Source organism: Octodon degus, unplaced genomic scaffold (assembly GCF_000260255.1).
Source record: "Octodon degus isolate 3935 unplaced genomic scaffold, OctDeg1.0 scaffold00281, whole genome shotgun sequence".
NCBI lineage: Eukaryota > Metazoa > Chordata > Mammalia > Rodentia > Octodontidae > Octodon > Octodon degus.
In genome coordinates this window covers 1,296,849-1,307,280 of record NW_004524857.1, presented here as the reverse complement: position 1 = coordinate 1,307,280, position 10,432 = coordinate 1,296,849, and the positions used below count along the sequence as shown (strand labels likewise).

At 41.0% G+C, this 10,432-nt stretch overlaps 1 protein-coding gene across 1 annotated transcript in view; it reads left to right on the top strand.

The window, feature by feature from the left end:
* The first annotated feature begins 6 nt into the window (after positions 1–6).
* Positions 7–10,432, top strand: part of Cdk14 (cyclin dependent kinase 14) — a 546,799-nt gene continuing 536,373 nt past the window's right edge. Inside the window, exons 1-2 of the mRNA XM_023707130.1 lie at positions 7–251; positions 7,967–7,998. Of these exons, the coding sequence (XP_023562898.1) occupies positions 161–251; positions 7,967–7,998 (123 nt within the window). The 5' untranslated portion in view covers positions 7–160. The remainder of the gene's footprint in view (positions 252–7,966; positions 7,999–10,432) is intronic.

Below are 10,432 nucleotides of genomic sequence, written 5' to 3'. Positions count from 1 at the left end.
GAGCCCTGCGCGGCGCCTCCGGCCGGGAAGGAGGCGGAGGAGGAGCAGCCCGAGCGCGGCGGAGGCGCCGCCTTCCCGTCCCCGGCCGCGCGCCCGCGCCCTCCTCCGCGCTCCGCTCTGGACCAGTTTGGGGAAGTTGCCGGGGCCCCGCGTCGCCCAGATGTGCGACCTCATTGAGCCGCAGCCGGCCGAGAAGATCGGCAAGATGAAGAAGTTGCGGAGAACTCTGTCGGAGAGTTTCAGCCGCATCGGTGAGTGACAAGCCGGCCGCGTCCCCGCCCGCGCTGCGGGCTCCGGCTCGGGCTCCGGCGGCGGCTGCCGGGGCGCGCCCGGACGGACAGCTGCCCGCTCCCGAGGAGGGCTTCGCCGCGGGCTGCTCCAGCCTCCGGCCCGGCCCCTCCTCCTGGCTCGTCGCGGGGAGCACCCTGCACCCTGGCCTCGCTGCGCGGGGCTGTGCGACCGCCCTGGCCACTCGCTTTATTTTACGCGGAGGCTTTTGGTATTGGATGTTTTGTCACTCATTTAGCTTTAGAAATTGGTGAAATGTTGGATCGTGTCCTGGTTTTGAGGAACACGTCCAGCCGCAAGCGAAGTGGGACAGATACCTTGGGACCTTTTGTTTCGGGACTTCGGGTCCTGGAAAGCGAGACTTGGGTGTTCAGTTCCGAGCGAGGTCCCTGGCTGGGGATAGATGCGTGTTGTGAAGTTGTTGGACGTTTAAGAATATTTCTCGAACTTGTTCCACTTACTAGAGCGCAGGGGCTATTGTCCCTAAGCCAACCAATTAACCAGAGCCGGCCTAGCGATAATTAGGATACTTAAAAATACATCATGTCATAGGCTAAACGGGGTGACAGCAGTGCCAGGTGGGGTGGGTTGGTTTGATTTTGAGTGTAGAAAGGCTCTTTGAACCTGAAGATGCAGCTGCCTCCACCTGTCATAACTTTTCATTAATACAGGTAACTGAGCTTAGCAAGAAAATACTATAAGCAAACAACAACAAAATCGGAGTGTCTAAGGACTCTTCCAGCCTTTGTTTCACACGTTGTCCATGTTAAAGAAGGTGTTAATAAAAATTTATCATACACGTGCTAATAATTCCTTAAAATAAAACCCTAGAATGCCAATGAATGTTGCAGCTCTCCTTCCACCTAGTCATTGTAAAATACCCAAACTTTGAAGTGAGAGAAAGCATAAATCAAAATTTAATCTTTTTTTGATCTTTTCTGATTAAAAATTTTGTATTGGTATATAAAACCCTCTGTAAGGTCACTCTAGATTTGTATTTACTGCTCAGATTGGATATTTGCAGTTTTACTCTTCAGTTAGGGATGAGTATGGGGAGTGCCTACATTCAAGTGAAATTTGGGGCCAAGAAGAGTGTCAGAGAGCAAGGTGTTGAGTCATGTGTACTATTAACAGAGATATTTCAGCTCCTGACCCAAACTGTCATAGCGGCAGGTTCTGGAGTCCATTAAGCCCTGTTCTCAAATACATTAATACTATGTATTTACTAATGGTAATGACTCTGTTGGAACCCCTCCAGTTTTGTGTTAAATAATTCATTGCATTTGAGTTTCAGTTAGAAATCAAGAACATTAATATGAAAATTCTTTATGTTTAAATTCTTTCAAGGTTTTGATTGACAGTCGGTAAAATTTGGATTAACTGCAATGCTGACAACTAGGGTGTTACAGTTAATTGAATTTTCTAGCTTACTGAGATTTAGTGTTATGTACCTCCTTTTGAGCCCAGGTCTTGTTAAAAACGTCTTCTAAGAGCTAGTGGGTTTTCTATCCTCCCTTTAGGAAATGGTACAGTGTGGTGAACATAATTGACTTTTTTGTATTGAAGGAAGTCTCTGATTCTGAATAGCAGATTTCATTGTGGAATACTATAAAAGCAGTTATTGAAGTTATCAAGCCCAGAATGTTCACTACCAATATCATTATGAAAAAATAAATCTCTTTTACTTATTTTTTGATTTGTTTTTGCAAAATCCAAACTACTGAATTCATTCTGATTAAGGATTTTGAAGTATGAGAGGCTGTTGAATTGAGATTTTGCTATGGGTTTATGTATTGCTTAAGCTAGGAATGTGGGCTGTTTGTCAGACAGATTGGGGATTCCTGATATTGCCATTCCTTAACTGAGTGACCTTTGACAGGTTCCTCAACCTCTCTAAGCTTTTACTGTCGGTACCTAATGAAGTAATACGTATGCTGTCCTGTGTGGTATGTAATAAAGACACTAAGTGTTCACAGTATGTTGTCATTACATTAGGAATCGTACTGCACTGATATAATTGATCTTATAAGTGAATAAAGAACAAGAGGAAGAAAATGGCCATTGGCTTTGTAGTAGTCAGTCTGGAACAGGATGGGTTTTAGAAGTCCGGAGTCATGAGTTTAAACACTATTTTCCCTGTGTCTTGGTCAACTGATAGTAATTCCCCAAACTCTAGAGTTCTCATCTGTCAATCTTCATGCAGTTATTGTGAAGATTAAATGAGACAGAATACCTAAAATGTTTGATGCAATATCTATCACATGGTGAAAATCAATACTGGAAGCTGTTGTTATTCCTCCTGCCTACTTTCTTTATCTCTATTGTCCCCACAGTCCCCCATTCATGAGATGAGAAAGGGTGATTTACTCTTGTTGCGTAAGCCATCATTGCAATGTGTTCATTCCCTTTAACCAGTTTGAGATGGCTTTTGAACTAAACATACTGTTTATTTTGCTTTCTTAGAATGATTCAAAAGTGTGGCTTGTTATTTCTTAAATTGTGCAATATCATTGGTTAGCCATGAGAAACCACTAATATTTATTTATTTATTTATTTATTTATTTTTCACTCTAACGCTCTCCCAGCTGAGCTGTTTCGGCCAACTATTTATTTATTTTTTTAATGTATTTGCTATAGGGTCTCACTACGCAGCTCAGACTTGTAGTGATCCTCCAGTTTTCAGCCTCCCCAGTGCTGGAATGACAGGCATGTATGTCACCATGCCTGGATTTGGTCATTGGCCTGGGGGCGGGGCTTGCATGGCATGCAGTACCAGGGATTGAAGCCTGGTCCCTGCATTTGCCTAAGTAGGTGCTTAGTCCCCTGACCTATCTTGCTGGCCATTAGAAATCATTAAATATTTATGCAAAAGGAGAATACCATTTGAAGGGATGTCATATCCAGGTAGTGTTTATTATCAATAACAGTAATTCTGAATGCAGAAAGTAGAAATGCTGATGTTTCGTTTATTCATTCATCTTGCTGGTTGGGTCACCGCTCACCTCAAATACAGTGGATCTGAGATTACTGCATTATAAAAAGTCTAATAAAAGATATGAACTTTCAAGCTATTGTGCTATAATTTATGTCATCAGCCAGGGAGTGACTACAGTATGGCCATGGTTCTTTTATAAGATGTGTGTAATTGAATTTCAAAAAGTCAACCACCAGTTTTAGAAATATTTATGGTTTTCCACTAAATAGTGTCAGTGTGGTTCCTACTTTGAAATTAGTATTTTCACAATTGTTTTTTTCACATTCAGGCTAACAAAGACAAATGGCAATTTAATTATTGAATAGTTGAAATATATTAAAATCCATTTCTCTTTCCTGGTTTCCAGTTTTGAATGGAAGCTAAAGGCTCTGTCATTTATTTGGTACAGGGTCTGGCCAGCGTGTGATTCAGGTCAAATGGACATTTCTTTAAATTCATTTGAATATATTTTTCTTCACATGTATTTGGATACAGTCCTAGAGAAAGGAAGTTTATGCTCTGCGATATTTGAGATGGGCTCACGTATATCATTTCTTTAAAGAAGGTGGTTTGCGAGAGATCTGAATAAAGGATGGGGCCGTACACTGAGTATTTGGGTTCCTGACTTTGTGCTGTGAGTGTGTAATCCTAGACCTCAGTTGTCATTTGATGAGCCCATTCTGTCAGAAAAGTGAAATGTAAGGTTAAAAGTTGGGATGTAGAATTTACCTATTGTGCATATCGTTTCCCAGTGAGGTTTCACAAAGTTTTAATTTGGTCCTGTGATGTGCATAGCTCAGTGAGAGAGCGTGCAAGGATTTGAGTTCGCTCCCCAGTACCATGATAGGAGAAACATTAATTTGAGAATTACAAAAATGGGGCTGGTCAGATAACTCAGTGGACTAAGGTGCCTGCTTAGGCGAGTGTAGGGACTGGGGTTTGATCTGAGACAGGGATTGAGACTGGGTGTGGTGGCGCATGCCTGTAATCCCAGCACTTGGGAGGCTGAATACAGGTGGATCACTATGAGTCCGATCTGTGTAGTGAGACCCCATAGACCCTGTCCTAAATTTTTTATTCAACTGAGCCTATCTCCCTGGCTCTAAATACATTTTTTAAAAAAGAGAGAGAATTACAAAATGGAATGTATATCAATAGTTCTTTCATAAGACAGAAAAATACATGGTTTTCGCATGTCCAAAACTTCAGGATGGGGGAGATGGCTCAGTAGAAGAAGTGCTTCCCTGGCAAGCACAAGGGACTGAGTTCAATCCCTGGTTCCATGAAACAAAACAAAACAAAACAAAAAACAACAACAACTCCCCCCCCAAAAAAAAAACCTAAACCAAAACAAAAAACTTCAGTTTTGTTTCACAATATAGGATGTGTGACATTGAAGAAGGACTCATAAACCCAGCAGTGTATTATTGAATACTTTCTATGTGCTGGTACCCAGATTAATTACCCACGGTATCTTGTCCATGTCTACAAGGATTTTAAGGGAAGGCAAGATAAAGAAAGGGGCCAGACAAATAGCTCAGTGGATTAAAGTGCCTGCTTAGGCAGATGCAGTGGCTGGGTGATCACCAGCGTGCTGTGTAGTCCCCACCCACTAGGTGTGCTGAGATAGAGATTGAGACTGGGTATGGTGGCACGCATCTGTAATCCCTGCTCTTGGGAGGCTGCAAATGGGAGCATCACTATGAGTTCAAATTTGATCTGTTTAGTGAGACCCTGAACACCCTGTAGACAGTGTACTAAAATTAAAAAAAAAAAAGGAACGATCACTGACAATGTAAAGTAACAAAATTTACCTTTTTAAAAAATTAATTAATTATTTGGTATAGGGTCTTGCTATGCAGCTCGGACTCATAGTGATCTTCTTGTCTCAGCCTCCCCAGTGCTGGGATTACAGGTGTACATCACCACACCTGATTTTGGTGGCTGGCATGGTGCACCAGGGGGTCAGGGCCAGCATGGCATGTGGTACTGGGGATTGAACCTGGGTCCTTGTGCTTGCCAGGTAGGTGCTTAGACCATGGAGCTGTTTCCAAAGCCCAAATCTACCTTTAGATTAGTGAAATTTGCTGTTGGGAGACCACAGGAGAAGCACTATTTTTATCTTGGTAAAATTATGGGCATCTTTCTGGAGACAGCATCATCTGACCAGAGGCCTGACTAGAATATCTGGTCATCTTACAGAGTTTAGCGTATGCCCCTTTATCCATCTGGAATAATGCAGTATGCTTGTTATTCCTCATAGCCTTGAAGATAGTTGTGGTTTTGTATTTACATAAATGATTAATGACAATCAAGGAATGTGATCAATAACAAGATGTTGTGTTGCCTGTTTAGGTCAGAGTATATTCATCAGTGACCTGATAATATCTGGCAAGGACACTTTAATTGGTCTTCATTGTCCCTATTAACTGCTTTGCAAGGAAGGATTCAGATTTTAGAAGAAATCATGGAAGGTTTCAATTTAGCAGTGAAAGAGTGAAAGACTTCAGTTTAGTTGTGGGCCCCTTAGTCTAAAAATTGTCCTCTCCTGTTGTACTCTGGACGTAGGATAAGTTCTGTAGGGTAGAGACTAGCTTCCTGCTCCTTATGGCTTAGCCAGTACATCTATAATTTCCTTCTCGCTTGGTTTCCCCATGTTCCCCATTTCTTCATCTAGGAGGCTGTGAGAATTGGCAGGACTCAGGAGGCCAGCAGGAGATGGCCCAATCTGGATGTCCAAGACATGCTGGTTTTCTGCTACCTTTGTTTCTCAACTTGCGTTTGATGTTTGTCATTCCTGAGGAGATGGTATCACTTGTAGTTCAGCTTTGTTTAAGAAAGCACGTGGCTAAATTTCCAGAGTAGGGAGAGTGTATCTTTAAAAATTTGTTCTCTGTTTGATACCTTGTGCTGTCGTTTCACATCTTGCTCATTAGTCCTAGGATGTGTGTCCCCTTAATCTTTGTTAGGTGAAGTGGGTGTGAGCCGGCATCACTTGCTTCCATGGGACTTTGTATTTGAAATCAATGAGCTGCTCATTTCTTATTCCAAAAATGAGGGATTTTTTGATTAAGGAACTTTTGTATGTATATAAAATTACTAATATTTAAAACGTTCTCAATTCCTTTAATTAAAGTGTATACATTGGGTTGAGTGAGTTTGGAGCACATAGTCTAGTAGCACTGTTTATTCTATAGACAGCCTTCTGTGTTTAAAGGTCAGTTGTACTGAAAATATAGCTGGTAGGAATCATCTAAGGTTTTGTATCTTTTAATCAACATAGTTTTTTCAGTTTAATGTAAATTATGTCAGATGTGTAATAAAACATGCAAGGGTGAATGTAAAATTAGCTATTTGAGATAAAGGATTTTTTTTCTGGTTCTCAATCAAAATAAATTGTTCTTTAATAAAGTAAAAAAAACCAAAACTATTATAGATCAGTTTCCTGAGTAAAAGGGAAGGACTAAGAACTAAACTTTCAGGAATGTTTTATTTCCCTTAATTCACTGCCACACAATTTGAAAAAAAAAAATGTACTCTATGAAATGGAGAAAATTACCTTTTCATGATTGCTAAGATTATGTATCTTATTTATTTTTATATGATCACTTCATTTTAGGCACATCACTTTTCGCAGAGTTAATCACCAAAATATTTTGCTTTTCATGGCTTTTGGCATAAAATAGCTTTCTGAGTAATAGCTACCCAAGTCCTAACCGGGTTACGACTGTGTATTATAGATAGTACACATTTTTGCACGCATCATTCTGTGAATTGTAAGTATTTCTGCAACTAGTAGTTTCAGACAAAATTAGTTGTAGGAAAGTACATGGACAACTTGTAGGATTTATGTTTGCCAACCCTAAGTGATATTCTTTTTTTTCTTCAGAGTGATAAAATTCCATTACTTCTTTTTTTCTGTATTTTTAGGGAAGGGTCTACAGGGTGTTCAAGGCCTCACTACTAGATCTGATTTGTAGTGATCCTCCTGTTTACAGCTTCCCAAGTTCTGGGATTATAGGCGTGCACCACCACGCCCAGCCTCATTTGCCCTTTAGCTGTGCCCTGGGGGGTGGGGCTGGCCTGACTGGCCTGGGGATTGAACCCCCGGCTTTGTGCCTGCTTGCAGGCGCTTTAATCTGCTGAGCTATTTGGCCGGCCCTCCCCTTTTGTCTTTTCTGCCCCGCATCCCACATCCCTTCCCATCTCCACCTAGTTTATGTCCCTCTTTTACATCATGTCTTTTATTTTACTCTTTAAAGAGTGCTTGGCATCTGAACAATTGCTTTGGAAGGGCCTTGCACCATGCATGACGATACACGCTCAGAAACCCAGGATTACAAGTCGAATCTCTTCTAAGATTACTTTGTGCATCTTTTGTACTTCTAGCAAAACATGTTGAACTAGAAAAGAGATGGGAAGAGATATGTGTGCTTCTGCTCCATGTTTGAGAGGATCCTGCCATTTACATATTTATGACAAATGTTTCACAAAGCTGCGTGCTGTGCAATTCTTTCTCATTTGCAGTTTTCCTATTTGTATCGTAACATTGTTACTCATATTGGGGTACAGTTTTACTTTTTGAAATAAAAACACCATACTGCCTTAAGCATTTTTTTTTCTCCCCTGTTTTCTAGAACTTAGATATTTGATGGCTTTGGAATGTTTCACAATAACTGTTTCCTTTCCCATTTTATTTTGTAGCTTTGAAGAAAGATGACACCACCTTTGATGAGGTAAGCTAAATTTCTTTAGCTAATGTTTCCCGTATTTAATTACAGCTAGGTAAAGTTGATAGCTGCCAATTTAGCACTTAGAAACAAAAGCAGATGCCTTCGAGTAAACAAGACAGAACATTTGGCTGTGTAGCTACCTCATATTATGATCAGATTTTTAAGGTTATTCCAGTGAGCTTTACAGGGACCATTGGAAACATGTCTTTTTAAATCAATTAACGAAGAAGATAACAATGTGCAATGTATTAATTATTGAAAATGTCCTATTAATCAGCTTGGAATATGTCTCATTGATATTTGTTTCTCAACAAAAGAAAAAAAAAGAGAAAAAATAAATAAATCAACTAATGAAAAGACAAACAGGCCTCGGTGCCATTGCGTTCTGGCCAGCAGTGGCTGGAGAAGCCCAGTGTGGTGCGTGCGTGCTGTGGACGGTGTGGAGCGGTTGGTAAGTTGGCCACGACGGTTCCTTGCAGACCTCAGCTGACTCAGCAAGCGGTGTGGTGTTGACGTCACACACAGTCGTGAGGTCTCCCGAAAGAGAAGGTGACTTTTCCTGAACTAGCTTCCCCTTTCTTTGTCTGCCAGACACCTCTTTATTTACTGGGTATGAGGTAATTAAAAAACCTGTTCAAGTAAGGCTGAGGGCTGATATGTAATCAATAGCGTTCTGAGTTTGCCTTCCTGTTTTCAGAGTGCCGCAGAGTGAAGTGTTTCGTTGTAACTGTCTAAAGCCACAGCATTGATCTGTGTTGCAATCTGGCCACTTGTGTGTATTTGTAGATAAGCAGAGAAGTGTCTGCACGGGGTGCACGGCCCACCGCCTAATGAAAGTAGAGATTGACTTGGTGTGGTTATCGAGCACCTAGGGGTCCCCTATGATGTGCTCTTGGTCCTCTTTCTGCTCTGAGCAGTGCTTCAGTGCCTTCATGTTCGTGGACTGACCCTTTGGCCACATGGCTGGACCTGGTGCATGGCAGGTCCCCTCAGGGAGAAGCTGCTGCGGGCCGGGATCTCTGGATGGGCCAGCATCACTTGGCTGTCACAGTCTGCGGCTGCTGCCTCATCGCTGCACCTGTTCATTTTTTCCTGGGCAGAGCTCTGCAGAGCTCCACCTGCCAGCATTCCTGTAACACACCCTAAAACTTAATTCTTCTAGACCTAAAGCAATAGAAGACTTTCTTTGCTTTCCCATCTGTAGTAGGAAATAATGGTGTTTCCTTCCAAACCTGTATTTCTGGAATTTCTACCATGTGTACTGATATGCTTTTGGGAGAATATCTTCTTTCTGCTCTGGAAAAATCAGTGTGAGAATGTTAGAGACCTTTTCTTTCTTTATAAAGAAAGTTCTTCCCTCTAATTATGGTGGTAACTTAAGCTTACATTAAAAAACTTTAAAAAAATAATGAAAAGAAAAAGAAGTGAGAAAAAGAATCTCCTGAGTGCCGGGGATATAGCTCAGTGGTAGAGCACTTTCTGAGCATTCACAGAAGAAGAAGAAAAAGAAGAAAAAAAAAATCTCCTGAATCTTGCTGTCTAGGTACAATCATTGTTGAATATTTTAACTTTTTTTGGGTTATATCTTACTTTTCCTCTTAACCTGTAATATGGTTTCTTATGTTTTTACAGGTTCCTTCTAATCATAAAGATTTTAAAAAGTTCTTTTGGTGTTTGAATAATTGTTAATGAGTGTGTTTTATATATCCTGTGGTTATGTGTACATTAACTTAAACAAAACCTAGACTTCAACCTATGTGAAGGTTAAGGGTATATAGGATAAGAACACCTATATTAGCTGTTCTCCTGAGTTTATATTATTTTGTAGCTTCTGTGTAGTCCAAGGTTTGGATTTTGTGATTTGAAGTAAAATCATTCTTAGTCCTTTACACAGTGTTGTCCTTTTTCTGTGGCACAAGGGATTGGTGAATTACCTTAAGTTAGTAGTAAATCTCAGAAAGCTAAACATAGAAGAGCTAGTGGAAATCATCATTTCCTCATTCCAGCGTTTTGTGGACGAGATTAAGATCCAGAGGAGCAGGGTAATTCTAGTTAAAGAAAAACCCAGGGCCATGAGTCTGGGAGGTAAGGACAATGAAGGCAAGGCGCACCCCAGTATACACCCTAATGCAGCCACCTCTCATTGAGCAGATGATACATTTGTCACACGTTTTGTAAAATAAAAGTAATAGTATAACCTCTTAAAGGAGTTGAGACGATTAAACTCTCTCTCTCTTTTTCTCTCTCTCCCTCCAGAATAATGGTGAAATATATTACATGGTGTGTAATCGGTACTGTCATCTTCATTGCTTTCACTCGCATTGTCATTGGGCATGCTCTTACCACGGTGTCCAACTTCTGCAGCTGGAAGGGCTACAAAGCGTATGGAAGGATTTAATTTTACATTAGGAATTAGGGGCACAAGAAGAGTTTGTTT